This window comes from Oreochromis aureus, linkage group 3 (assembly GCF_013358895.1).
Source record: "Oreochromis aureus strain Israel breed Guangdong linkage group 3, ZZ_aureus, whole genome shotgun sequence".
In the NCBI taxonomy this organism is placed as follows: Eukaryota; Metazoa; Chordata; class Actinopteri; order Cichliformes; family Cichlidae; genus Oreochromis; species Oreochromis aureus.
The window spans coordinates 15,471,178-15,493,259 of NC_052944.1; the positions used below are offsets into that span (position 1 = coordinate 15,471,178).

At 41.3% G+C, this 22,082-nt stretch overlaps 3 protein-coding genes across 3 annotated transcripts in view; all 3 read right to left on the minus strand.

Moving 5' to 3' along the window:
* Positions 1-3,031: 3,031 nt before the first annotated feature.
* On the minus strand, positions 3,032-5,431 carry LOC116317889 (DNA damage-inducible transcript 4-like protein). The gene is made up of 3 exons (XM_031736800.2): positions 5,278-5,431; positions 4,906-5,053; positions 3,032-4,418 (listed from the first exon to the last, which is right to left on the minus strand). Exons 2-3 carry the CDS (start codon positions 4,994-4,996, stop codon positions 3,928-3,930), a joined length of 582 nt encoding a protein of 193 aa, XP_031592660.1. The 5' UTR covers positions 4,997-5,053; positions 5,278-5,431; the 3' UTR covers positions 3,032-3,927.
* A 4,906-nt stretch (positions 5,432-10,337) lies between these two features.
* LOC116317895 (leucine-rich repeat extensin-like protein 5) lies at positions 10,338-17,638 on the minus strand. The gene is made up of 12 exons (XM_031736809.2): positions 17,412-17,638; positions 14,474-14,620; positions 13,980-14,096; positions 13,736-13,792; positions 13,595-13,621; positions 13,467-13,487; positions 13,145-13,231; positions 13,016-13,051; positions 12,084-12,182; positions 11,935-11,959; positions 11,763-11,842; positions 10,338-11,075 (listed from the first exon to the last, which is right to left on the minus strand). The coding sequence occupies exons 1-12, from the start codon at positions 17,470-17,472 to the stop codon at positions 11,062-11,064; spliced, it is 771 nt and encodes a 256-aa protein (XP_031592669.1). The 5' UTR covers positions 17,473-17,638; the 3' UTR covers positions 10,338-11,061.
* A 2,497-nt stretch (positions 17,639-20,135) lies between these two features.
* The window catches only part of LOC116317864 (serine/threonine-protein phosphatase 2B catalytic subunit alpha isoform), a 64,878-nt gene continuing 62,931 nt past the window's right edge, over positions 20,136-22,082 (minus strand). The window contains exon 13 of the mRNA XM_031736763.2: positions 20,136-21,984. Coding sequence (XP_031592623.1) covers positions 21,782-21,984 — 203 coding nt within the window. The 3' untranslated portion in view covers positions 20,136-21,781. The remainder of the gene's footprint in view (positions 21,985-22,082) is intronic.

Below are 22,082 nucleotides of genomic sequence, written 5' to 3' on the forward strand. Positions count from 1 at the left end.
GTACAAATTGTAAATCACGTATTTATAACCTGTTTAACATCATTCAGAGGCTAAGCTTTCCACACATATTCAATAGTTCAGCTGCAGCTCATAAGCACCTTCATGTATTTGTGGAAGGAGTGTTACAGACTCATGGCAATGGAGCAAATGTGAGCATAAAATAACCCAAAACAGAAATGCATTCATTGTAATGCAATCCATCAAATCGGTCCTACCATACATACTGTCCTTCTAAAAGTTAAAATTACTTTTCTACATTTAGATCTACGTTACATGTCCAATAAATTTTTATGGCACAACTTCACCTACTTCCAAGGTGCATGGAGAAGACAAAGATCTGATGATGTGAAGACAGTTTAAGTATTAGGGAAACTGTCGCTGGAGTCTTCACGTCATCCTACATTTGATACTGTGTCATGGATTGATAATTTCTTAAATTTACAACCCCCTCGGATACTTCAGAAAAAGATGATTAGGATATTACACTAGGCGGGACTCGTACTAAATAAACATATCTCATGCCACACAGTGCTGATAAGAAACGTCTACTTTTAATCCAAAAAGAAAGCGCTGCAAACGTTGGTGTTTTTCCACAGTCACCGTACTATCTTCTTACTTTTAAGGCTAAATTAAGCTCGGCACAGCACATCCTACAGCTACTGAAACTTTGCAAAGCAGATTTAACATCTCCCTCTTGAACATCACATGCTGCCTGCTCCAATGGCAGCAAGAGTCAAGTGTTTTAAAGATATGTATTTTGATACCCAAACATCATGTGATGAAACTCGTAAACATGAGCTTGAACACTCAACCCAACCACCTAACACGTTCTTCTTCTTTCTTCGGATGGAGGGCTCATTTTTTCTCTTCTGTGCAAACAAAGCTGAACATAAAGTTTTTTCAAATAAAGTTTTATCGTCTAACATTTAAGAATTTTATTGTTTCCTGGTGTGAGATAAAGATTGCAGCATCACAGGGCAGCTGATCCAAAATCACTTATTACCTAATTCCAAATGGGGATACTGACCAATGTAAGAAGGGCCTCCTGTTTTTTTGTTTGGTTGGGTTTTTTTTTCTATGTTTATGCTATGTCTGCTTGTGAACTGATATACCCAAAAGATGATGAGGCAATGGGGAAAAGGTATTGTTTACTTAGAACATAAACAAACAATCAGATAAACATATCTGCATTACAAGATAACCCCGGGTCCCAGAGTGGCATGCATTCTCCTTTTAGTAAGTTCATCAGATTTCCATCTTCCCAGAAAGACCTTGCTCTACGGGTCAGGAGGAAACATGGAATCAAGCCCAGCTCATCTCTCAGGAGTCAGGAACAAATAGGCCTATCCGGTAACTCGGATAAGCCCGTGGGGATGGAGAGGCATCAAAAGTCGATAAACATCTGTAGGCTGTTTGTGCAGGGTAAGCAGTATGCATCCGTCTGATCGGTGTGATCGACTCCACAGCTGTGGCGGTAAAAGACCCCTTTCACAACCGTCGATGTAACTCACGCTGAGCAGGGCTGAGATGAATCATGTTGACACTGAGGATATCGAGCACCACAAGCAGATTTACTAGCTTCAGCAAATGAGTTGCCAAGCCAGTACAGTGCAGCTAAGATTTTCCTTTTTTTCTTTTTTGGTTGCAGCAGCATGACAAGGGCCTCAGTACTTTTCCATGAGGCAAGATGTTATGGCAAAGCCTCCCTCAGTAGGAGGATTTGCCAACTCTGCCTTTTCATGGACAAGGACCATAAATCAGGGGCAAATGCTAATGTTGCAAGGGACTTATTGACAAAGATCCTTGTAAGATGTAGTAGGTGGAATGAGAAGGCCTAAAGTAAATCTATATAACAATGGGGACAGGAGGAAATTAGACTGTAACTTGGGCTTCAATTTAACCTGTTTTTTCCGGCCATGAATAATCAAGTGTAGTACACTATCAGTCTAAAATTTGGACACCTTTATTTTCATGACTATTTACATTGTAGATTCTCACTGAAGACATCAAAAACATATTTAGAGTTATTTTCTTTGCTACATAAAAAATAGGGTAAAAAAAATAAAGAAGAACAATTAAATGACAAAGTGTGTCCAAACCTGTGATTGATAGTGTATATATAGAAATATTAAACATAGCGATGAACAGTATAGCACATATTCTTTGTGGATCTTTTGTGTTTATGGGCTTCGCAGTTCAGATCTGCGCTGCTGACCCACATTAGCACAGCAAAGCAACGGGATCAGAGGTTGTTACGTGTGACGCCAACCAGACGATCAGAGCTTCATTGTCCTGCACAAGGACTGTATGCAGTGCATCTTGCACAACATCATGTGACTCTGCCATTAACCTGCTGTAACCCCTGCGGCCTGTTTCGCCACTTGAGCATGACCGGCGTGTTGCCATAACTTGTAAACTTTTGCACAAATGTAAAAAACAATTATGACAGTAATTGATTATTAAAGCAAAACTGGGAAGAATCTTGTCATGCACGAGTCTCATAATCTTTTGCTCATCTCACTCGGATTTCTCACAAGTTTCTTAAAATCCCAACCATTCAAGACAATGAGAGAAATGTCACACAAACACTGCAGGTACACACAGCAGCAGCCAGTGAGCTTTATGAGCAGTCAGGAGAGTGGCATGTGCAAACCTGCAGAACAAATTACATTTTTAAGCTTTTAAGGATCAATATCTTATTAAACTTAAGCACAAAGACTTCTACAACAGTATTGAGAGCTGTGATAGCGTGCGTCATCGTTAATACTTGGAAATGCACAACTGAATAACAAAGGTTTGGTTATTCCTATGCACCTATTCACTTACAAACAATTGCAAACAGCTTTTAATTTAAACTTAAGATTGATGTCACAGGCAGGATGGAGGAAGTAAGTGCCACATTCTTGTCAAGATCTTGTAACGCCTGTTGCTCTGTCTAAAAGGTGCATTATCCCCATTTAGCAGGCTTTGCCATGACAGGGTATCCATGGCAATATAAGAATGGAGAAAAGAGCACACATGGAATCAAAAATGAACATTAAAGTGATTTTATTGTCCAAACAGACAACTCAGTTTGTTTCAACATCAAATTTGAAAAACAATGGAAAGTTAAAAAATAAAAGGGGGAGGGGGACTTGGGATTTTTTTTTAACAAGTTAATTATTAAAACAAATACACATCACTTGGGCGAACCATTCTTTAATAATTTATAAAGTCTCTGCATTGAAAAGGTGCATCAGGCGGAAGAGGGGGGGTAAAAAAATAAAAATGCAATAAAACATTTACAAAGAGACGCAGCTGTGACATAGCTGTGTGAAAAAAAATGTGCATGAGATTTAAGGCATCCACATATTCCCCTATAGTGTGGGAAGACCCACACCATGACAGCAGCATCTACGCAAGACATAGTCTTAAAAACAATCGCAGCCCTAAATACAGCATCACACAACCAGAATATGGCCCCCAACAGACTAAATGTCAGACTCTTATTCAGCCCTGTGTGTGCTCGCTGTGGCTGAGCGTTCAACGTATCTGGAAACACACAGATGCCTCAAGAAAGTGTCTAGTGTCTTTAAGAAAAGTGTACCCGACAGTATGTCCCTCTCACACTTTGGGATAGGTTTACATTCGTCTGCAAAAAGTACAACTTCAAATGGTGTTTGAGCAACGCATGTTATAAAACACACAAACAACAAGAACATTACAATTTTACTGATTAAAAAAAAAAGGACTTGAATCAGAACAATCAGGCTTTCTGATGCACAAGCTTCTGACTTTACATCCAAAGCTGACTGGCTAATAGTTAACACTGCGATGTACAAAAACACTGTAGAAAACGTGACACCACTCAAGTGTCATTTACATTTGGGCAGAAGTGCAATTCCCAACAACAAACCCAATATCCAAATCCCCAATCCCTACAAAAGTTCAGCACTCCTCAATCACGGTACCTGCCGAGGAGGAGTACAGTTTTTTCTTAACGAGACGAAAACCTGGACTCAGTTTAAGTGCGTGCCTAAAGGTCGGCGCAAAGCAGGTTCCCATAAAAAGAAAGTCCCGCAGGCTGGGCCAGGCGGTGCCATCCTGCTTAAAAACAAGAGTCAGCTCAAATGTAGGCACCACGGTGGCATCGTACACGATGCGTTCGAGCTGCTTGCATCCCTTGTCCAGCTCCAGGTGGACGTACAGAACAGAGCCGCGAAGGCCGCAGGGCTCGCAAGATGCCAGCCGCAGGACTTCACGAGCTATTCTCCGCGTTAGCTTCTCTGGTACCAGCACAGAGGAGCAGTGTAGCGTTGTCTTCTTAGCCCGCGAAAGGCAGTTTTCAAACATCTTTGCCAGCTGCTGACAGGTTCTGTCCTCAGTGGCATCTGCAGCCCTCTGGGGCTCATCTAAGCAGTGATCCCAGAAGTCCAGTCCTGGGAAAACAAGGCAAGATAAACATTTAAAGGTCGGATAATCCTGACTTAATCATATCAGCTGCAGTAAAATTGAAAGGTATTTTATGAGGTCAACTGGGACAAATCTCAAGATTTCAACTCCACCAATGACTGAAGGCATGGGTCTGTGTTTGTATGCTTTTCAGCTGCCTTGTGCGAATGTGTCAACAGTCCCTTAAAAAAGAAATACCATCTCAAGAGTCTGAGCTGCACACCCACAAAATATCATGTTTCTGCAGCACAATCTTGTAGCAATGTGCAGAGAAAGACAGCCTCAGATTTGCCTTTAATCGTGGGCTGCTGTTTAGCAGACAAACTGAAGGGATGACTTCATCTGTACCCGCCCCCTCCTCCTCCCCACTGCTGCAGCCATGCACCACACAGGGATAAACAAGCGCACAACTAGAAGTATCCAGCATCTAGCAGGTTAGCTACACAAACAAAAAGAAAACACTAGTAAGCTCACCTGCATCAATGCAACCGTGGTCATATCTTCTATCCGCCAATTCTGAAACACACTCGCTGCTTTTGGGCTTTAACGTGCTCGTAGCAACCATGGTGATAGCCTGTTTCTCCTGGAGTCGGCCGTTTTCCCGTGGTTTTAGAAAAGCTGCCTGAAAATAGACGTGGTAGCGTCATTGTGTCAGTCCAAGCGGATGGTTTGAGCTATAATTAAACAAGTGGCTAACTGAGGTAGCTACCTCAGGATGCTAAAACTTTCAAAATGTAGCCCTTAACGATAAAAAGCCGTAAAAAACCTAAACAAATAACTAATTAAACCTCTCCATTCTTAACCGCTAGCTTAAAAGACACTCATTCGCAGCATTAAACAACTCACCTTAAATATTATTTAATACAAAATAACTTAGTTTAGACGGTTCCTCATGAATAAATTCGCGCACACACACATATACAAACACACACACTGACAGTCAAACGTACTGTAACGGGGTGAAACTTCTGGGGGTTATTTATACCTTCGTCTACTCAGCTGACCAGAGGGCTTGACCAATCAGGCACTGAACGCGGGACACAGTTCCTTTCCGATTGGCTACAAAATAGCATTTAAATTAATTCATTGACCAATACTTGGGGGGGATTTCTTGTGTTGCTACGTGGGCAAGAAAATACACCGTAACGTTTTTGTATTCGTTTTAAAGAAGGTTTGTAAAGCGTTAACTTCGCCCGAAACGTGTTTTAATATGCATTCAACACTTCAGCCACTTGTTTGGTAGATTATGGCTCACCAGCAAATGTTAATAAGCTATCTATGACTGTTTCATTATTATTATAGAGAGAGACCTCGAGCTATGTTTAAGCCTGTAACCAAGCCACGTGAGTTTTCATAGTGCTGTTTGATCAGAAAACGCAAAATATTTTTTTGTAATCAATAAGGTAAACGAATAAAGGAAAAAGTAAACACATGAAAAAAAATGTTAAACTACACACTTTAAAGAAGGGGTGGTTAATTAATACTCACAAGGTGTCACATGATAGACTGGGACTGCACCAATAAGCTGAACTCATTACTGTTCAGTATCAAGTTTATCTCTTTGTGAACTTATTATGGTGGCCCTCCACAACAGTCCCAGATTCTCATGTGGGCCCTTTAAAAACAGCATTTTTTAACAGAAATGTAACTTTTTTTTATTGGCTGTATTGATACAACAGTACTAGCTTGAAAATTTGAGTCAAAAGCTGAAAATAAGTCCCTTGGTTTCATGTCAAATGCATTTTTTTGTAAACCTCACCCCAAACACAGAGTGCACAATGTCCTCATCAAAAGGACACACTGCCGTATGAAAGACCTTCATCCCAACACAGAAGATCAGTAGATGAAGTCTGAGTGGGTTTCACTTCCCAAAAGTACAGTTATGAGTAAAGTGTGCAAACATTTCCCCAGATATTCTTTTAAACCAGATCAAAATGTGAATTTCAGGAATGTGAGGCAAGAGGAAGCCCTTTGACTATAGAGCCGCTGAGCCAAAAATGTCTTGTCTTACTGTATTGTGTGTATACATTTGGCAGGAAACGCGGCGAGCACAGTTGTTCAGTTCATCAGCGGTTTATCTCTCACCACTCACAGTCTCAACAGAGTTTTTCTCCCAGTAATTGGATCTGACCCTCTTACCCCCAGCAGCTCTGCTGGCTAAAGGGTAATGGAATCCAGTGGGCGAGGGAGAGACGGCGAGACCAAGCGTTTTCCACCGGTCACATGGGGGGAACTAGATATGCCCTGGAAAAAAAGTCACATTCTTTAATGTTGCTGCTTTTGTAGATGCAGAAATATACTGACAAGTGTTAGGTAAGGAAGGACTTTGGTAAAGTTAAACTTTTGTGCAGAGAAACACAGCAAGGACAGAAAGAGCTGTGATTATGGAGGCGGTGGTAATGAGGTTTGGACTGACATTTATGAAAAATATACAAGGTCGTAGTAGCTGTCTAAAGGGTAGAAGTGGGTCAGGGGCTCTGAATAAGGAGTACTTGTACTTTAGGTAGATTACAAGTAGAAGTAAAATAATTTCCCAGCTCTTATGCAGTGCCTCTTAACATCATCTGTATTAGGGCACAGTCCAGCACATAAAACTCCGTATCTAATCGTTTCAAAGCCAGCAATCAACATTTTACACCCTGCAATTAAAATTTACAAGCAAGAAGAGATTCCTTTGACAAGATATTTATTCAGGTCATCGAGTAAAGTTTAAAATAATTTAGACACTTCTATATTCTAAAAACTATCATCTCGAGTGTCAGCTGCATGACATATTGAAAATCTGCCATGAAGAGGACACCGTGTGTGATTTCTTCCAGACACTGTGTCCGAGACCTGCCCTGCAAAGCTCTGGCTCTTATCTTGCAGGTGTTGTCGTAATTTGCAGCAGTGTGAGTTAGTTGCAGTAGCCTGGGCGAAAATGGAGCAGCAAACTGATTCATGCAGTGTCTACAACACAAGCATTTTTAAAATACTGTGCAAGTAGTTTGAATGCATTTGTGGCCGTTGTTAACAAGTGTGTAGTAACATTTTGCCTGAGTTCAGGAGGTGCAGTGCGTTTGCACGTCTGCGTAAGATCAAACCCACTTCTGCTCGTTTTGCTTTGTGCGTCAAACATCTGCTCCACTGAAACAGCTGAGAGCAGGCCCGTAATATGAGGCACTGCTGCGTTTGACCTTAACCCCCCGTCAGTAAGTCGAGTCAAATCCGAATCTGCTTGATAATTTTTCCCCAACTCCTGTTTCCCTGAATGAAGCAAAAGATGAAACGTGTCGGGTCTTGGGTTACTAATCCATTCTGGTTCAGATGAGCCTTCTCTTATCCCCTTGAGGACACGTGGTATGCCGATCTGGGACTCGCCTCCATCCAGTAAAACGTGCACCTCGTTGCCCCCTCTAGGAAAGTGAATAACAAGAAGCTTTTTGCTGAGTTGCATTTCAGGAGAAAGCAGGTTGCATGTGCCGGGGTTCATATCGGTGTGTAGCTGCGTTTTGCTGGTTGTCTGCTGAGATCCTCTAAGGAAACAGTTGTCATAATGTGACAGCACAGCAGAGCAAGTAGTTATAACTTACTCAGATAAATTCTTCTTTAACGTGCTCTTACATATCTTATAGTTTAGCAACGTCTTTGACACATGAGCAGATGGAGGAAATGAAAAAGACCAATAAATGTGTTTGTTTGACAAACAGGCAACTATACATGGAAATTGCAAGTATATAAGCCAAAGACAGAGTTTTTGTCTTCAGGAATAGTTCTGAACAAATTGTGTGTTTTAGAGGCAGGCTGATAGTAACAAAGTGACTAAAGATACAATTAAAAATTGGTCTGTTACACAGCACTGGTTCATCCCTTGAGTTAGGTGCCTTTTTATGTCTGAATGATTCATTGGTGGGTGTGAAGTGGCTTAACAAACAAAGCATTCCTCTGAAAATAGTCAGGTACAAGCACTGGACTGAAAATGAGTGAAAAAGCAGCCAGTATCCAGTTAACAACTCTTAAAAAGTGGTCTTAAAGACTCAATACTGAAAGTTTGGCTCCTTGGAAGCAAAATATAAAGAAATTAGGGGGTGGTTCAAGACTTTTGCACGGTACTGTACATTTAAAAAATGACTTACACACATACACACAGAAAAAAGTTAAACCTATTCTTTAAAGTCTGTGGGTCACGAAGGCTTTAATTTATCACTTTAGAAATTCAAACATAAAAGGCTTTAATGTGTCGCGCTGTGAGCTCAAAATCTCTGTTTTCACAGGCAGCTTGAACTGTTTTAATTAACAAATGAAAAATGTTCTGAAAGGTATCGTTTACATCTCAGCAATATTAAAAAAGTACAGTTTTATCCCCACTCCATGGTTTTGTAACTTGTTGGCTGGTCATCTGTGAAGCGCTGTGTCCGGGGCTGACACCCATTCAACTATTTCACAACTTCAAACGATCCAAAATCCAGCAGCTTGGTTTTTAACAGCTGCTAAGAAAAGAAAGCGCATCGCTCCCTTCCTAGCCTTTTAAAGCCTTTAGTGGTTTACATTTCTGATCTGCTTGCACTGTACTCTGCCCCAGGTCACTTAGGTCATTATCACAACTGCTCCTGTCAGACTTCTTTATTCATTTCTCGGATTTAAAGCTGTCTGCCCCCAGATTTAGAGGAATCTCCCATTTCAGCTCAGATCGTGTCCCACAGCTGATGTAAAGACCTTTTCTTAAAAACTTTTACAGCTTTTAACAATCTTTGATGCGTTGATAGTTTATTCATCCGTTTTTGTAATCCTCGCCAGTTACTTCCTCAGATGCACTGTTTTACTGTCCCCTCTAAATGCATCGACTGTAAAGCTGCTGTTTTTAAATGTGCTATTAAAATAAAATGACTCAACTTTCATGTGAATGTTTCAAATGGCAGAAGGCCCGCTATGCTCATTTCTGACTCCATATTTTTATCCCAGAGTACAGGATTACTTTGACATATTCAGACTCTGATGATCTCCTTTTATTCTGCGAAGCATGCACTTTTAGTTAAGAAGACTTGTGCCTTAAAATGTAAAAAGACAGAAGGATTCAGGTTTGTAAGCAACAGGAACAAAAGCATGTGGGAGAAAATCAAAGGTAAAGATACATATTGATTATTTAGAGTCAAGAGAGGAGAAGGGGTCGAAAAGGGGTGACAAACACTCTGAGCAGGAGAGGGAGATGGCGAAGAAAGCTCGCCATGATGCCCTGAATGTCACAGCCCCGGCCACAGCTGTTAGCGCATTTTATTTGTGTGTGGAGGGTCTTCTGCCAACCTGCTCGCTGTGTCTTTGATGGAAACGTGCCCACAGTCCAAGCTGTCACCCGGTCTCATTTTACGAAGGCCACGGTCAGACCTAACAGGGCAGTGTGTGAATCAGAGCAAAATGGAGGTCATGAGAGATTTTATTTCTGATGTTTTATACTCAAAACACCACCTGGCAGGGAGGCTGTTGAACTTATTTGTTACGCACTGCAGGATAATGATATGAAGAAGCTGAGAGGTGTGTGTGGTGGGCAATCCTTGCCCAATCCTTGAGAGAGTTTGACACTCGTTGCTTATATCTCACTCCACTGTCAACAACCCTTTTAGAACCTGGCTGCAATAAACAGCAGCTTATGAAGCAGCGCCAAGAACATTTCTTTGCCCTTTCATTCTTGAGTTACCTGTTGTCTCCCTCTAGTGGTGAATCACTCAACTCACACCATTGGTGTCCTTGCAGCTAGCTCACAAAGAACCGCAATCAAATACAATAAACCCTGCAGATATGTATATAAATTAGAACTTTTAATTTATTTTAATGATTTAATTATCCATTTAGAACATCTCCTATATGCTATTTCAGATCTATCAGAAGATGCATATGTATACATATGTTAAAAAACAGGGCAGCACAAAAAAGACATTTTCTAGTGATTTATTGAGGAAATTGATGATGACAAAGTCCAGCCACAAAGCATAAAGCAGTTCCAGTGTCTATAAATCCAAACAGCCTTTTGCATCTGCTTTAGTTATGTGTGCTTTGGTGCAACATTTGTAGAAAAAACCCACAAAAACATTTAACAGACCCTCAGTTGCAGCAAATTCCTATGTGAGCTGAGTTACACGCGCAAACAAGTCGTCCTAACAGCAAATATGGAGCGCACATCAAACAAACCCCAAACCTACATAATCAGCAAAATGGCTTAAGGCAAGTAAAAAGTAAATGGCAGGTAAGAACGTAACGAAAGGATGATTACAGAGTTATAAAGCTTATGATAAGACTAATGTGAAGGATCTGGGGTCACTACACAGGAAACATGGTTGCGGCAGTAGTTTGCACCGGATGCAAATAAAGGCTGCATAAATAATAAGTCACCATTGTCATTTAATAGGTGGCGGGTCAGCTTCTTTAGATGAGCTTTGCAGTCCTTACTTTTGAGATCAAGTTCATTTGTTTTAAGATTTATCATCGCAGTCACACGCCCTACTTCATAAAACTGCTCTCCGCATACAGAATCACACTTGAAAGCCTCTTTTATTAAAAAAAAATTAAAATATTTCATTACAGCTTAAAAAAAAGGAGACCTAGGATCGAAACAGCTTTCTCAGACCATTAGTGTGTGGGCGACGATGGTGACTCTTCTTATCTGGCTTCAGCTGAAACACACAAAAGAGCAGGAGCAATTCATCAAACTGATTTTCCAACCTGAAAAGTCAAAAGGGCCGTTAAATTATGATTTTCATCTTATTGTGTTTGGTGGGAATGCGTTTGCTGATTTAAAGCTCCACTCCAGCAGCCTGCAACAAAACAAACCCTTCTTTTTTTCCTCATCAGAATTCCTGAAGCCTTATTCCATTTCCCTGCCAAGGCATCCAGGCCTGACTGGGAAGGAAGGCATTGCATTCGTTGGCCAGCTTGTGTTTTATAGCAGGTTAACTTAGGGTGTGTGCGCAAACTATGCTTGACATGCGCGCCCGTGGATGTGCTCGTGCCTTTGCGCACGCACACGCCTCCGTAGCATGTGGGGCCACGCTGACATTTACCCAGTGCACAATAGGTCGCGTCCAAAATAATCTGCGTTTATGTTAGGAAGTCCCTATCTTTCAAGCCCTGCTGCTTGTTTGAGGGCGGGGGGCGAGAAATCACAGGAAACACCTTCTGCTGCCCAGCTAAAGCCCCAGAAGCCCCATACAGTACAATGAGGATATTAAAAGCCTAGCACTTCCCTGGGATAATTGAAATTCGGTGTCTGGAGAAACAGTTTCTCCAAGTGATGGAAGAATGCGCAAACAGAGGGAAGTTGGGAGCAACCTGCTGCGGGAAATAGAGGGAAGGCGGCTCACCATTCTCTTCTCCTCCTGATGACTTAACTCCGAGGAGCATGACGCCATCCTTGCTGTTGTCAGCTCTCTGGAAAGATGCGCTGTGAAGGGTTTTAAAGAGATAAATGTTTGGCTTTTCTTCACACACCCTGAAAATGGCGTAATCTGTCTGATCTTTTAATATCAAACTCACTTCTCAGTTCCAGTGTCGACGGTTTCTGTTCAGCAGAAGACAACAGAAGGCATTGATAAGCACACACGCTTGTTTGAATTAAAATAATTTTTCAAATGATAAATCCCAGTGTAAGCACTCATACATGGGCGTCCTGGCAGAGCATGTACCTGTGGGGTTGTGGACTTTCTTGGATTTGAATTTGAGGACGATGGCGATTGCAGCTACAGCCAGGATGGCGGGCAACACAAGCCACCACAGCTTTTTATCTGAGGGAGGGGGACATGAAGGACACGGCCATCAGCATCCATCTGGTGTGACGTGCGTCTTCCACATTAGCGTCTAACCAAAGGGCAGAGCAGTGATGTAGCAGCTGCAGCACGACTCAGTTTGGACTTTCGACCTTTAACGGCCCTTCTACCAGCCCGTGAACATGAACTCTGCATTGCAGCGCAGAGTTTTATCCCCCAAATCATTAAAAAGTTCAAAATAAATAAATTCAAAAGTCTGTCGACATAATATGTGACCTTTTTTAAAACAAGATTTTATTGGGATATTTTAAAGGTTTTGGAGCCCTGCTGTGGAATGATTCAGCCCTCTGAGGTGGCAGAGTCAGTGGGCTGGGCAAATGCTAATCTCAGTAATTACCGTGAATTTTTGCCCACACATCAGATATATGTAATCAGGAATCCCAAATTGCTTGCAGTGTTGCTGATAGTGTAATCCCCAGTAGGACACTAGTTTTCTGTTTTGACTCTTTATCCATTTTTTTCTTTGCTCTGAAGCTTTTTTGTGCTTTCAAGTTCAAGGTTTTTCAACAAACGATACTCACAGTCTATTCATTCATGTTCATCTCTGGATGATAAGTCAATTATATGGAGGACCAGAAGAGCTACATATCAAGATCATTCAATATGACTCAGTGAAAATGAAATGAATGAATGAATATCTACATTTACTTGTTGCTAGCATTTAATCATATACCATTTATTTAGTGTCTATATTTTTATTGGCAGCTTTGGTCCTCCGTACAGATTCAGCTGTGAGAGGCTGCAGCTGCTGCATCCCTGGTGTGCAAAGTCAAACTGATTAGCTTTGTTACCTGCTGATTTCTCCTTTGTTTGGCCCGCCTGAGAACCTTTCAACGACACACATTTTGATTTGATTAAACACGGTTGGAACGTCCATTCGTGACCTCACGTTTAGCTCACTCGCACACAGGATCACTTACCGGGACTGTTCTCCTGAGCGGGTCTTTTAGTGGGAGGTGATATTGTCCTTGAAGATCTGCTTTGAGAGTCATTGGTGGTTTGTTGTCCTGTCACATTTAGATTCATTATTTATTTATATATTTCATAAATTAACTTGGTTAATTTTTTTTACTCTGGTTCTGGTTTCAATTATAATGTGTGGAGCCGTTTGAGGATTTCTTTTAATTTCAACATTTTCAACAAGGAAGTGCTGAAGGATGGTTATCAATAAGAGAAGAGAGCACAGAAGGAAAAAGAAAGAGAGGGAGGCAAACAGTCATGTCGATACAAACAGTACTGTACCTGGGGCAAGAGTAGGGCTACCTGTGGACAGTAAAGAGCAGCGTTGTTTCATTTGAAAAACAAACCGTTTTAGTTGTTTGATATGTTTTTAATGCTTTAAAAAAAACGCATGATCATATTTTGTGTACCTAAGTCCTGGCCAGGATCGGTGTCATCTGTTCAGAAAACAAAGAAAGAAAAAGAAAAACGCTTCAAACATAGTCATCATTTTTGTAACAAGTGAAGAAACCTATGCCTATCACTGAGGAGCTCACATGTGCCACACTTACCTGGACCTGCTCTGCTTTGGCCGCCAGAATGCTCACTCTGAGAGACATTAGTGGGAGCTGATAAAAAAGAAAAAACCTCATGAAATATGTTAAAAGTATCTATGTCAAACTGCATTCCATATACATTGTTACACATTATTTCTGAATACAAAATGAAGTTCATTTAAATCCTCTCTGTACTAAAGCACATGTAGAAACCCTTCAACAAACCACATATGTCATATAAATTCATACAGAGCCTTACTTCCACTGCTTGTCTTGTTCATTAGTTCAGAAGTCAAAGAGTCATTCTGGGTGGATGCGGATGTAGCAGCAGCAGCAGCAGTAGTAGGTAACGTAGTATTGGCTTTAGGCATGTGTCCTAGAAAACAGAATGCAATGAAGGGTTGTAGGAAAATCTGTTGGAGCTTGACGATAAAATAAACAAGCAGTCTTTAACCCAAACTAGCTCGTTTTTGAAAGCACACCATCTTGTCCTGGTTTTTCCTTTACTACCCTGTATTATTTATTACCATTAAATCCACCTTATTTTAAATGTCTTTAAACTGCATACTGGAGTATTTGTAAGGTCACAAACCGTGCTTGTACATCTACAGGTGTGTCCTAAAAGTGTTTTTTAAGGTGAGCTTTGAGAAACCTTTTTCGTGCTCAGGAGATGCATGTAAATTCCATGAAACAGAACAATAAAGCAAAGTGAAATGCAAAGAAATTTGGAAGAGGGCTTTAAGACACACTCACCATCCAGAGGAGATGTGGTCATATTTGTAGGAAGAGAGGGAGGTGCTGCTGTGCTTGCCTTTACTGCTGTCGTATTTGTTGTTGTTGGTGGATTTGTTGGCGGTCCCGGTGCTATTGTTGGTGCTGCGGTTATGTTTAAGTTTTCTTCTGTGAAAAGATTAAGACAGAGACATGAAAATACTTTCATATTATCTGGGGGGAAAAATAATATAGGAGGTCAGTTTGGCTCATTTTCTGCGTGGTATGAAGAAATTATGAAGGAAGTGAAGAAAAATGATTTGATTAGGTCCACATAAAAGTCTTTTGGTGGTTATTTAAAGATATTTGTGATTGTGGAGAGGTTTCAAGAGAGATTAACACGCTATCCAGAGAAAATCTACAAGCAACACCAGCTCACTGTTGAACTCATTGCATCTAAAAACCGAAAATCTTCTGTCAACAGCAATTTGATTTTGTTTGAAAGATTTATTCTTGGCATTTTAGCCTTTATTTTCACAGGACAGTTCAGAGAGTAGACAGGAAGGATGGGAGAGAGTAGGGGGCAGACTCCACCCAGGGGCCCTGCAAAACCTTCACTGTTGCCACACTTGGTTAAGTAGCTGGTTAAGTCCAACCTGCCTCGGGAATCAGTTTGAGTAGTGAATTTGAAGGATTATCTAAATTCAATTAAATTTTAATACCAGTAAACCAAAAACTACACTGAGAGAATCAGAAGTCTAAATCTAATTTTTTTCTTGAAAACTTTGCTGATTGCTGTTATATTTCTGTCATGAGATCTGCTGTTTGGAAATTTTTCCAGATGTCAGTTCAGGATTCTTTGACTGCATGTCTGTCTTATAATGTTCCTGAGTGCCTTCTTTGGTTGGATTGTTCTGTGTGATCCAGGTTTAAGGTATTTCTGCATACGCTGGAAGGTATGTCTATCTTTTATGTACAGTCTTTGGTTTCACCATCAGATCAGGCCCGCACTCGTCACGTCAGGTTATAAAACAGTAAGATGGCTCCAGCAGAAATGCTCAGCTTGAGGTTTCACGGGTGGTGCAGCAGTGGCTACAGCTTATATAGTCCACCTCTATGGTCTCCGTTGAAGATTTTGGGTTGTGGTTGCTTTGGTAACCCCGCATTTCTCATAATTACTCATGGGAATGGAATTTTTTGGTTCCATCGGAAGTCGCTTCAGTCACTTCCTTGATCGGAAGTGACTGAAGCGACTTCCGATGGTATTCTTTGTCTCCCCTCAACACTGTGCTCGTTACAAGTCACAAAACTTAGGTGACATCGTTGCTGTTCTTTTCTAATGTGCACAAACCTTTATACTTAAAAATACCCAACCGAGAAAGAAAATGGTTAGTATTTCTTTTTTCTTATTACAGTAAGTTATTATTTGTGCTATGCTTGCGTATTGTTGGTTGAAACTGTAAAGATGTTTATGCCCAGTTTTGCTCACTGAGTCACGGGCTTGCTTTACAAGCTCTGACCGCCGTCCTGCATCGTGAGTGTTTGGCGCAACTTTAAAGGCCAGCTTTTGAGACGACCGAGGGTCAAACGTGTCAGACAGGGGGTGAAAAGCCTAGATAGAGAAGGAGATTACGGCATGTCGAGGTGGATATCCTCTGCTCCAAGTGTCGCAGCAGTGTGAAGCTGCATCCTGTCCCAGACATATACAGTTGTTGCTCCCTGACCCGTGTTAAGCTTCCTGCTGTCGACCGCGAATCCATTCAGTGCATTTCACTGCAGTCTGGCTGCTTGATGGCTAACAGGACGTTTCTGCTCTGACCGCACAAAGATCAGACTGTTTTTCATGAATCTGGTCAGGAAGGAAAATCAAGTCTCCCTGCCAGACTCCCTCTAAAGTATTCAAGGCGAGTCTCGAATCAGGTCTTTGAGTCGTTAAAGGAAGAGTACGAGGCGAGTCTTCGGTATGTTGGATCATTCAGAGAGTTGTTTAAGTTCGTGCAAGTAAATCAAGGTAAAGTGAAATGTTAAGTATGTGTAAATTGTTTTGAACGCATCGTGGCCTTTTCAGTCCTTTAATTCACGTAAACAAATCCAAGTCAAGCCTCAAGTATTTCAAAGCAAGTTTAAAGATCAAAAGCTAAAGATTTGCCAGCATCAGAGAGTTTCGGATCCTACCAGGTCCACACTTCATTACTTTTCCTTATGTGTCGCGGAACAAAATCTCACACAGATAATTATAATGGCCCAGGCGTGGGCGTTTCCTCCAGCTTGTTTACCGCTTAAACCTTGGAAGAAGATTGTCTGTCACCTGGGACCTGTCAGGCTCAGGACAATAATCTGCTGTCTCTGTGATAGAGGGGGCGGTTTGATTCGCACTTCCTATCTGCTGTTAGATCACCTATCTGCTCGGCACAGACAAGCTTCCAAGTTCTTTTGTTTCTGCACAAGGAAAAAAAAACAACATGTCAGTAGCCATGTGGCACTCTGGTGCTTTTCATCCCAGAGGTTCTGACTCGTATCTGACATCTGTTCACTCGCTTTGATTAAACTTACCAAAAATCAGAAACTAATTGTCAGATTTGTTAGTTTGAAGGTTTCCGTTAAGATTTGGAGGCATAGAAACACAATCACATAAAAATGTGCTCCAAGTTTATCTCCCTTGGATAAGCAAAAAGTTTGAGTGGATGTCTTTAAAGTAACGTAAGTGACTTTTGACCATCGCTGTGATCTTTATCATTGCACATACCAAGGAGGAAACGCATGGGTTAAAGGGAAGCACCATTAACCAGTGCTCAAACCAAAGCAGAACACAACTGTGGAGGCGGTCATCTTGATACAAAGCCTGCTATAAATCAGTGAAGGCAGCCATTCTACAGAATGGTCCCCACACAGAAACAAGGTTGTTGCTAACTATTAAAGAGTGCTGAAGACTTCTATCAGCATGTGATCAAGCCGCAGCCGGTGTGAATGATCGCCCTACCTTGTGTGAAGACATTGGCAGATGCTAGAAGCAGGACAGCAAAAACCCTGACGGACTTCATGGCGATTCTGCAGCTGTGAACTCCTTAAACGTCTCCCTTCGAGTGGCCTGTGTGAAAGGTGTCCAAGCCTGGGCGCTCCGCTGCTGATGCTTATTTTGGCACTTCCTTTAGATAGAGAAGGGGAGGAAATACACTGGCTTCCCTTCCTGACGTAAACTGGGTGGATGTAGAGACTAACACAAGGCAGGCACTCAATCCCGAGTCTATTTAACAATCATGTCAGTTTTTTATAATGTGGTGGAACGCAAAGGCAACTCCCATTGCTTATTTTTTCCTGCTCTGACACCACTTAACGAGGGTGAAGGAGATTGGAGAGACCTCGTGGAGAGTGAACGGAGCAGAATCGGACAAAACAGATGAGATTAGATCTTTCAAAAAGTAGTTACACCGAGCCAGAGCTGTGCGTTAAGTCGGCAATCGGTGAAGTAAGTGTGGTAAATTTTGATAGGGGTGACATTGCAAGCCTTAATCCATTGGAAAACATTAACATACTACACAGTTCAGTCATCACGCACACACATAAACTGAGAGATAGAATCAGATTGGTAAATAATGACTGGAACTGATGACAAAGCTGCAGAGATGCCAGCAATTCTCCACCGTTTGTTAAACAATGTCTTCACAAAACCTGTTGTCCAGGCGTGTTGGTGGTAACACACATTCACACATCGACCGATGCATGAAATCAAGACAGCTTTTATTTTGCAAAAGCATCACAAAATGAGTTTGGATTTTTATACAGACTGAGGTTATAATCAAAGACGAAATAAGTTCTTCACTTTTGAACACTGCCTGCTTTTACTTGAAACGTTTTACTTGAAAAACCATTAAAAAAAAAAAAAAAAAAACTCAGATTGTTTCCTACCATATCCCTACCCCCCACCCCCAACAAAACCAAACTGCTGTTTTTTGGGCCCTCCCAAAAAACAGGATGTCAGAGTTTACTTCCTTTCATTTAAACATTGTGTTTGATTTCTGTTGAAAAGACAAAAGAAAGACACTTGAGATACTAGGCACACGAGAAGTGGACTTCTTAGCCAAAATATAGAATGACTTAAATGTTTTGTTTAACTAATTAGAAATTGGGTTTTTTTCCCACTGACAATAAATTAGAAGTAGCTGTAACATATTTTCCCAACACATCTTCAGAAAGCTTGATATTTCCAAAATCAAATGTAAACTTCAACTGCAAGCTAATGTACGTGTTCATTCGGTACACCTATTCAGTTCCTCGTCAACACAAATGTGTAATCAGCCAATCACGTGGCAGCAGCTCAGTGCGTTTAGACCTGTTGACATGGTCACGATGACTCACTGGAGTTCAAATCAATCATCAGAATGAGTAAGAAAAGTGATTGAAGTGTTTGTTTAATATAATGTGTTTGTCGTTGGCAGGCTGGCTGGTATGAGTATTTAAGAAACTGCTGTTTGGGACTTCCCCACACAACCATCTCTAGTGTTTACAGAAAGTGGCCTAAAAAAGAGAAAATATGCAGTTAGCAGTTGGGTGGAGATGTCTTGTTGACTCCAGAGGTCAGAGGGGAATGACCAGGCTTCTTCTAGCTGACAGGAAGGCAGCACTGTTGCCAGTATATAACCACTTGTTACAAGAAAGGTATGCAGAACATCACTCCCATCAGCTACGAACTGCAACTGCAAAGTGCAGTCTTGAGCTCATGCTGCATTTGCATGTAAGGATCAGAATTTGGCATAAACAGCATAAAAGCATGGCTCCATCCTGGATTGTATGAGCAGTTCAGGTTGCTGGTGCTGTAATGTGTTTGAGATATTGACTTTGGGCCCCTTTGTGTCAATTTCCTCATTGTTTAAAACCCACAAGCCTACCTGTTGCTTACCATGTCGATCTCTTTAATTAAAGCGCACCCATCCTTTGACGGCTGCCTTTTTAGGTCATCTCAAACTTCTTTTGAACGTGACAGTGAGTTCCTTCTACTCGAAAGGCCTCCAGTCACCAGATCTCAATCCAACAGAGCACCTCTGAGATGTGGCGCAAACCAGAGTCGCGTCATGGATGTGCAGCCAAAAAAACCCCTGCAGAGACTGTGCGATGCTGTCACGTCAATCTGAGGAATGTTTTCAACACCTCAGGGTCCAACTCGGGTGTAGCTAATAAAGTGGCAGTTGCATGCATTTAAAAAAAGAAAGAAGGCTGCAGATCCCTGTTCTCACAAACAAGTGTGATTATACAATCTTAGCTTGGCCTCCCGAGTTTAATCAAAGAAGTCACTGAGGTTGATAAAGAGGAAACACCTTTGCTGAAGAACTGCCAAATAGCAATTTCCTATTTACAAACCGCAGCGCTTTGAGCCAAGCTGTGTTTGACTGGAGCTGTAGAGGAGAGTCACACTGAGAGGACACTGAACTTATATGAAACCATATATAATGACATGAGGATGATTTCTATCGGTTTTCAGGCGCTTTTCCCTTCCTTAACTCTGAGCTGCAAATTAAATAACACACCTCTACCGTCTTTGCTTTCCTCACAGGTTTAAATTACACAGAACATGAGTGGGCTTCCTGTAATCTCTCTGGAAAACACAAACCTGATCACACCGCATTTTAAATCCGCTGCGGGACGACATGCAGGCCGACCCGCGGCCTCACGCACACATTCACTACACACACAGGAGGATTCAGGTTCATTTCAAGTTGAAATTCATGCACATTTTTATTGAACAGTTATATAAAATACTTTTCATAGTTGCAAGTGCATGCCTCATCTGCCAACAGTTTTGAAGTTAAATTACAAAAGCAAGGCTTCATGTCGTGTAGTGAATTACTTGGGCACTTAAAGCAGTTCTTAAAAAAGATCTAAGTTTTTTTTCCTCGTTTCATCTTAAAGTATTGAGCAGTATCAAACCTGTAACTGATATACAAAGCAGAGGTCCAAATAATAGTCATAATAATAATAATCAAATTACACTTTCTGTGGCACATTTACAAAAACAAAACAAAACCGATTCACCTGTTATATGACACAAACAGCTAATCATGCATTTTGGAGTTCCACATGTAACCACACACCTCACAAGAATTGTCAAACATGCTTAATTGGACTGTGTGCACTTACAAGCGCAGGTTAAAAATTTCATTTCTCATCCATCATAGATAATTAAATGCTTCAATTACAAAAAAAGAAGGCATAGAGCATCATGGTGTTAATTGAAAGTATGCAGTTATACGTTTCCAGTATATGTTCACTAAAGCGCAATATATTTCAAAACAGGCCTCCACAGCCAGAGTTTTCAGATGTTCTATTTCCTTTTGTTTGATTTTTTTTTTATAAAACATGCATAGGCAGACACTTTATTGTATTCTTTTTTTTCCTTTTCTTTTTTACACAATATAGTTTCTCTATTTTTACTTTGTTCGCAATACTTAAAAAGAGAAAAAAAAATAACACTCATTTCCAGCAAGCCACAATAAATCTACCCTCCCCCCCTCCCCCCTTCCAAAAGAGACAAAAAATAAACATATCTGCAAATGATAGATAGGTTAAGTGTAAATTCCAGTTATGAAACTCAAGAAAATAGGTATTCATTACTGAGTTATTTAGCCATTATACAGAAAAATCAGGTCAAAGCACACACCAAAAGAACCTGAGGTAAGCATAATATGTACAAAACCATAAAACGTTCCATTATTTGGCATTTCCACAACATTGCAACATTCTTTTTTTTTTTAAGACTGCCTAATTAATTTCAGAGCTATTTTATAAGAGTAGCAAAACAAAAAGTTATCAATAAATAGTCCTTATTTAGTTTGTACACCCTTATATGTTAAAAACATTATCTCATGTTCTGTCCTTTTTAGTGCTGTATTTTTGTAAACGTACGATAGTTAGTAAGAAGTTAAACGACTTTCCGTTTCGGTGTAAATGAGCAAGGGTCTTTCAAGAAAGAAAAAAAAAGAAAAAGGAAACAAACTGAATCACCTTTAAGATCTCTCTCTCTCTTTCTATCCCCCATCGTTCTCTCCCTCTCTGACATACTGTGGTGTGGAGGTGAGTCAAGCGCGGTTACGGCCTGACCCTTCAGAAATGTGACCTGGCAATAACTTAGCAGATTTGACTATGAACTAATATTTTGAAGGCATATCCAAAGACTAGCAAGTGAGATGTCCCCCCGTTATGAGCCATAGATGCCTCCCCCCCTCCACATTCCAACACTCCTTCTCCTCCTCCATCCCACACCTTCACCCTCTGCCCCTTTTCTGTGGTGGCGGGCCGCGATGAGGCTGGGGGGCGAGGCAGCCCCGTCGGCCAAGGTGGCGCCTTGCTGCTGGGCCTTCACTGGATGTTGCTGCCGCTGCTGGTGCTCCCCTTGGCGTCTGTGCCGTTGGTCTCCGAGGACAGGGCCTTGTTGAGAGAGTTGAGGCTGGCGTCAGAAGGCAGGGCGTCTCGCCGCGGAGGCATCCTCTCATTGATGCGGTCCAGGCCCTTGGCCTCTTCGAAGCTAGTGATCTTGTGCTGAGGCGAGAAGCCTTTGATTGCTGTTGAGATGCAGGAAATAAGGGGAGGGAGGGGGGGAAAGAGAGTTAGGAGTGATTTTATAGGGGGTAGAGTTTAAATGATTAAAAGAATGGGGGTG

Excerpts from the sequence above, each read along its gene's own strand:
- LOC116317889 (XM_031736800.2), bottom strand. The coding sequence starts at position 4,996 with ATGGTTGCTACGAGCACGTTAAAGCCCAAAAGCAGCGAGTGTGTTTCA. Across the intron at positions 4,419-4,905 it reads CCACGGTTGCATTGATGCAG|GACTGGACTTCTGGGATCAC; the intron begins GTGAGCTTACTA and ends TTGTTTTCCCAG.
- LOC116317895 (XM_031736809.2), bottom strand. The coding sequence starts at position 17,472 with ATGAAGTCCGTCAGGGTTTTTGCTGTCCTGCTTCTAGCATCTGCCAAT. Across the intron at positions 13,793-13,979 it reads GAACAAGACAAGCAGTGGAA|CTCCCACTAATGTCTCTCAG; the intron begins GTAAGGCTCTGT and ends CTTTTTTATCAG. Across the intron at positions 13,622-13,735 it reads CCAAAGCAGAGCAGGTCCAG|ATGACACCGATCCTGGCCAG; the intron begins GTAAGTGTGGCA and ends TTTTCTGAACAG.